The sequence below is a fragment of the Poecilia reticulata genome, unplaced genomic scaffold (assembly GCF_000633615.1).
Source record: "Poecilia reticulata strain Guanapo unplaced genomic scaffold, Guppy_female_1.0+MT scaffold_196, whole genome shotgun sequence".
Taxonomy (NCBI): domain Eukaryota; kingdom Metazoa; phylum Chordata; class Actinopteri; order Cyprinodontiformes; family Poeciliidae; genus Poecilia; species Poecilia reticulata.
The window spans coordinates 245,431-252,274 of NW_007615020.1; the positions used below are offsets into that span (position 1 = coordinate 245,431).

The 6,844-nt window shown below is 41.0% G+C and overlaps 1 protein-coding gene across 1 annotated transcript in view; it reads right to left on the minus strand.

The window, feature by feature from the left end:
* The window catches only part of abca2 (ATP-binding cassette, sub-family A (ABC1), member 2), a 151,562-nt gene that overhangs the window by 10,655 nt on the left and 134,063 nt on the right, over nt 1–6,844 (minus strand). The window contains exons 35-41 of the mRNA XM_017303181.1: nt 5,825–5,999; nt 5,587–5,702; nt 5,358–5,505; nt 3,148–3,271; nt 2,503–2,635; nt 1,671–1,791; nt 1,406–1,584 (exon numbers count right to left, since the gene is read on the minus strand). Coding sequence (XP_017158670.1) covers nt 1,406–1,584; nt 1,671–1,791; nt 2,503–2,635; nt 3,148–3,271; nt 5,358–5,505; nt 5,587–5,702; nt 5,825–5,999 — 996 coding nt within the window. The remainder of the gene's footprint in view (nt 1–1,405; nt 1,585–1,670; nt 1,792–2,502; nt 2,636–3,147; nt 3,272–5,357; nt 5,506–5,586; nt 5,703–5,824; nt 6,000–6,844) is intronic.

The following is a 6,844-nucleotide window of genomic DNA, read 5'->3' on the forward strand; positions in this document are numbered from 1 at the left end:
AGAAAAAAGCTGATTTATTTTACTTCTGCACCAGCTCTTTCTCCAAGGACGTCCTTGATATGTCTCTGTCTTCTTGTCTCAGGTAACAATGTTTGTATCTGTGTTTCTTCAGTTTCCTGTACTATCTTATACTTTCTTCTGATTGGATTAAATTCTGTAATTCTGTGACGTCAACACGCATTGTTGTGTTTCTGTCCCCACACGTGGCCATGCGAGAGAACCCGGGATCAAAAGGAGGAATCAGAGCCAGAGTTTTGCTAAATTTAATTGTAATATAAAAATTCTACCTTAACAAGTTATAAACAGAAACTTTTAGTCTGAAGGGACAACATTCATCGCCGACTCAGCTGTTCTATCTGGAACGTCAAATCTATTTATTTAGCTTTTAAAAACAGGTTCAAAGTGATGTACAATGATGATAATAGAATAAGTTGATGAAAAGGGAAAGAGAAAGAATACAAAAAAATATATATGATAAAATAATAAGCATAAAAATAATAATAAAATAAAAAATAAAACATCACAATAGGAAAGTTACAGGATCAGGCATCAACTAAATAGAAGAGAATAAAAATTAGTTTTAAGAAGCAATTTAAAATGATCCAGACTGGGCCGATCTAATCTGGATAGGTAGATTATTCCAGAGAAAAGGAGCAGCAGTGGAGAAAACTCCTTTTCTCGGAAGTCGAGTCCGAGGGACTTTCAGTAGCAACTCACCACTGACCCAACTTCTTCCTCATCTTCTCTTGGACTGCTTAAACATGTATATTTTATATTTTCAAATTAAACTACTTTTTGAAAAGTTGCTGCAGAACCCCAGTGGACCTAGAAAGCACGCTTATGCACAACTTGGAGGTGTGTGCACGTCTCCCCAGTTGGAAGCTTGACTTTATCTCGTTTCACCACCAGACCCAACCGTAAGCCCCCTCAGTAAGATTATGCAATGATGATGTATGTTCACTAATGATTAGTGGTCATTAGTGATCTGTCCACCACAGTTACTGTGCTTCCATGAACAGTGCTCGCAAAACGCCTTTTGAGATTCTTGTAACGTTTGTAAATGACAAAGTGGAAATCTAAAACGGACTTTCCGTTTCTGCAAGATGCTCCTCATGGTCCCATCTTCTCCACAGCAACTGGAAAAAATCTGATAGTTTCTGTATGAAACTGGATTCTACCAGTTATCATCAATCCTTTCCTACACCAGCCTCCAATCACATGTTCTTAATTATAGCTATGGAGCAGAGCTCCCACACTCAGTGAGCTAATACAGAAAGGTTAGTGTGCAACGCTAACAGCTAGTTATTTCTAAAAGCCTCAGACTTGAGACTTGCTGGATAGAAGAATATGTAAATGGAAGGTCAACAGGCCCAGACAGAAGCCATGGTTTGCAGCTGGCTCTGACCTGTTTCTGTTGATGAAAGCCTCTCCTCCAGAGGTGCACTCGTCTCCGGTGAGCATCTTGAACGTGGTGGTCTTCCCTGCTCCGTTAACTCCCAGCAACCCAAAGCACTCCCCGGGCCGGACGCCGAGACACAGGCGGTCCACGGCCAGGATGCGACCCATCTTCCTGGATTTATACACCTGGCGGGTAGCAAAGCAACACTATAAAGCACCGAGCCTGGCTTACAGTTTAACTTGAACTGGTCTGGTAGAACAGAGAATCAAACCTTTGTCAGGTTCTGGATCTGCAGCATGTCGCTGTCGGCGTCGCCCCGCAGTACTCTCCGTCTCTCACAGGCCACATCTACATCATCATCATCGACAGGCTGGCAGCTGACCGGCACCCTCCTGCATACAGCCACACATGCCAAGCTGTTCCATAGATTCACACGATGAAAAAGAAATTATTCATAAAGGGAAAAAAATGTGAAAAATTGGTTTTCTGCCTCTTTGTCAACATAACATGGGATTTCTTTGAAGTTTAAGACTCATCTTCCTAATGTCGTAACTGTAAGTCTAAAGAGAAACTTTGAACATTTCAGAAAGCACTTTAAAAGATTAGAGATGTCTGATTTGTTTAAAGGGAACCTTAAAAATGTCAAACATGACTCAAGATGTTTCTTAACAAGACAACAGAAATAGGAAAAATATGATTGAAATCATAATCACATCGATTTTCAGAGCCTGTAAAGAAGTGTGAAAATTCAGTTTCTAAGTATTTGCCAGAATTCAGGACAGAGGGTTTTTTTTATTTTTAGATACACGACAGTTTACAGTAAATTATAAAAAATAAAAAAATAAAGCAAAGTGAAAACATACAAAACTATCAAATAACTAACTTCATGTTCTGAGCCACATTCTCTCTAACTCAAACCTGAATGTTTCCTCTGTACAGATATTCTACAAATGAACACAAAGTCTCTAAAATATGATGCATTAATATTGTTGTCATGACGACTCTGTGACTACAGCTTTCTGATCAACTAATACTGGCATAAATAAACCCCTGTTGGTTTGCAGTGGCGTCGCGGCTCGTCTGATGATTCTTCTCACACTCACGGTGGTTTCCTCAGGAAGTTGTATTGGCAAAGGATGGTGATAAGGAAGCCAACAAAGCCTTCTATCGTCATAGCAACGAGTCCTCGAGTCACAATATCCCACTCAAATGGAGACTTCATCTTGTCAAACTGGCCTGTAACACACACACACACACACAGGGACACACACATGGTTCTTTAAGCAGCCTGACGTTCCCCTGCTGGGCCAGCAGGCTCCTGGTGAAGAGGGTCAGCTGTCTGCCGAGAAGTAAAATGTTCTGTTGCTTGGTGATGATGTGAACTTCCAGGTAAATGACATGGTTGACCTGGTTCAACCATGTCATTTATTAGGTTTTTTGCACATTTGAAAGGAAGTGGAGTGAAGGAAGCTCAGCATCCTGCTGATCATGTTGGAGAAAAAAGATGTTTCTTTGTCTCTGTGGCATTTTGTCTAAAACAGAACCTCGGACCTCAGAATGGAACGGCCATACAGGAAACATGGGTTCATTGAGATATAAAGGGCAATAGATAAAATGTATTATTATTATTATTAAGTTGTTTAACAGTCTGRGCTTAGGTTTATGAAGACATGGTAGGGATTGCTCACACTGCCTGCCATGTGTGGCCAGCTTGGCGCTGTTAACCCTAACCCTTACTAAAATACTACCTATTTTAGCGTAGTATTCATTGATGTACTCGTTGTAGGCCATCTCCATCAGACCGTGACCCAGGTTGTAGTTGGGGAAGATGAGGAAGCAGGACTTCAGGTAACTGTTGACCCTCTTCAGATCCTGGAAGACAAGAAAATGATCCAGAAATAAAGATAAAGAAATACAGCTTCCTGCAGTTACGCACGGTCCTTTACTGAGCTTTAAACGAAAGTTACGAGTTCAAAACCCCAAAATTCTTTGGTCTAAAGCCCCTTTACTGAGAGCCTAGAAATGACCTGAGCTTTTTCTAGTTCTATGGAGCAAACAGCAAAGTAATGCAATGCTCCCCCTCCTCCACCTATTGCTGCATACTGTTGGTCAGCTGGCTGAAGTAACCTACTTAACTTTAAACCTACACATGACAAGCTATGAGTGACATTTCTATAAGGCAGTATCAGTGTAAATAAGACCAAATTTTGTTTCATGTTTGTTTGTGTCTGAATCTAAATGTTATAGACTACATAGTCATATATTATATGAATATACATAGATAATATATTTGCAGCAGAAAGCATAATTGTTGCTTTTTGGTTTTAAACATCATCTTCAAACAGTAAATTTTACCAACATGTTTTAATAATTGAATAGAATCAACTTAGACAAATTGATTCTTAAGTTTCATCTGCTACTGCAGCAAGTTATTATTTTAGTTAGCAGCTCATTATTCTACCAATTAGAAGTTTATTTCATACAGTATTAGAAATGCATTTAAAAATGCTAATAAATAATTGTATTTTATTTTAAAATAATAAAAGAAAATATAACATAAGATGCATGTTACGACTGGCTCAAGGTCATAACAAAACGGGAGACCATGCAGGGGTAAAGTGTAGAAAAATGAATATTTATTACCAAAAACAACAACTGACTGTGGATATCAGTATTGGTGTAATGCAAATGCTTGGATGTGTTGTATGAGTGCATATGGAAGTGTTGAGGTGCCAAAACAAAGACAAACTCAAATGTGCAAAAAGGAGGGGAGCTGAGGCCTGGCAACAAAACACCACAAGCGTCAAGCGGCAGAGTGGACGCTGAAGGCGACCAGAAGATGGAGACAGCCAGGTTTAAGTACTTTGCGTTCCCAATCAACCTGATCAGCAGCACCTGTAAAGGGGAGGAGCACAAGGACAGACAAAAGCAACACCTGCAGCGCAGCCCTTAAGGCCCAGGGCCGCAACATGCAATAACAGCATTCATTTAGTGAATGCTTCATCATTTGGAGCAAAGGCTGCATCTGTAGCTAAAAACCACTTTGTTGGGAAAAAATACTTCTGTGTTTTCTTCCATCTCTTTTAGCTGCTTGCATGTTGGTATACATACACACACATATAGGTTTAAGTTAAGTAGGTTACTTCAGCCAGACACCAACAGTACGTGTGTGTGTGTGTGTGTCTGTGTGTAAGTGTGCTCATGTACACACGAGTGCACTTGCATACAAAGCTAAGGTTAAAGGAAGTGACACACTAAGGAACAGCCTGATTAGCCGTAGCTTAAATTGAGACCCAGAAAAGCAACCAGAAACTGTTGTTAGGGGCCATTTTTGCACATAAGGACAGCATGACGATGGACCAGCGCTGCATTTTAGTCTTAATAAATGGAATTCAACTCACTGACTCTTCTTGAACCTCATACTTTAAGAGCCTAATTGGAGAAAGGATAAATCTCCAGCATCTTCTAACATCCCCATGTGAAAAGCTCAGGCCTTTCTGCAGCGCTGAATATCAACAGTGCAGGACTGATCTGACTGATTAATAATTGGATAGCAAAATGTGCTTGATATGAGATTTTTTTAACAGAATTTAAGCCAGGTCAAGATAAAATTTCCACTTGAGGAGTTTGAGGTTTGAGAGTTTTGTTTTGTTCTGTTTTATTTTTATCTTAAATGAAAAATGTTTGTATTTTTTGTACAGATTGAGCTTAATTACTGTGTTGACAGTTATTCTTTCAGCAAATTGCCTTTTTTAAACAGTGCATCTCTTATTTTATAATTATTTCAATAATCATTTTATCATGAGTAATGTAATTGTTTCAGCTCCAGCTTTATCAACAAGAATTATATTCATGAAGTGATCATGCATAATGGTAGTCTGACATCGTGGTTAAACATGATATTGATATAAAATCCTAATAATTTGGCTTAGGATGTACAGTTGTAACAGTTAAGCACCTTGTCATGCTCAAACAGCTGCAGGAGGAAGGTGGCCACAGTTGCAGTTATGCCTATGAAGAGGTTGATGACGATGAGGAAGACATAGGCTGTGCTGGGAACATCAAACCAGAAGGATGCTGGATACATGATGGGAGTGATGGACCACCTGCAAAGAAACACTTGTGTGGATCAGGACAGGCTCCTGACCCTGGGCTGTACTGGCAAAGGAAGAAAGTTCGAGCCTCACCCGTAGAGCAGGAACAAGGAGAGGACAGCTGGGAAGTTGGTGGGGGAGGTGTAGGCTGGCAGGTCGAACACAAACAAGATGATGACGCAACATGTGGCAGGTACCAGGTAGTTTAGCTGCAGACAGAAGACAAAGAGATGAGCTGAAATGATCTGATCTGGACGCAACAACAGCAGCAGCAGCAACAACAGCAAAAGCCCCTGAGCCTGTGGCGACGGCTGCACTCTGTCCTGCTCACCATGTCCCAGATGTAGTTGGCCAGCCAGTAGATGACGGGGTCACAGCCGCTGACGAACTGCAGATGTTTGGCTTTAGTGGATTTCTCTGCAACCAGGAAAACCACAAAGCTGGCAGGTACGAAGGACATGGCAACAATAATGAAGATGGCGATCACCACGTCGGTGCCCTGCAGCCTGCAGATACAGGGAGACCAGTATGAGCACAGCCTGATAACCTTTTGCCACACGCCTTCCCCTTCTCTCATTGTCCTCTTTTCTGTCCGACCATTTCAAATGAAGACCACTAGGACCAACAAAAACTTAAAAGAAGAATTGATTATCACTTAGAATTGAGGATATCCTGGAGATTACCATCACTAGTGCTTTACAGTCATGGCCAAAAGTTTTGAGAATGATTCAAATGTTAATTTTTACAAAGTCTACTGCTTCAGTTTTTATAACGGCAATTTTCATAAACTCCAGAATGTTATAAAGAGTGATCAGCTTAACAGCAATTAATTGCAAAGTCAATAATTGCCTAGAAAATGAACTTTATCCCCCAAAACACATTTCAACTTCATTGCAGCCTTAAAAGGACCAGCTAACATGGTTTCAGCTCCATTAACACAGGTGTGGGTGTTGATGAGGACAGGGCTGGAGATCAATCTGTCATGATTAAGTAAGAATGACACCACTGGACACTTTAAAGAGGCTGGTGCTTGGCATCATTGTTTCTCTCTGTGAACCATGGTTATCTCTAAAGAAACACCTGCAGTCATCATTGCACTACACAAAAATGGCCTAACAGGGAAGAGCAGCTGGAAAGATTCACCTCAGTCAACAATCTATCGCATCATCAAGAACTTCAAGGAGAGAGGCTCCATTGTTGTCCAAAAGGCTCCAGGTCGCCCAACAAAGACCAGCAAGCACCAGGACCGTCTCTTAAAAGTGTGTCAGCTGCGGGATGGATCGGGCTACCAGCAGTGCAGAGCTTGCTCAGGAATGGCAGCAGGCAGGTGTGAGTGCATCTGCACGCACTG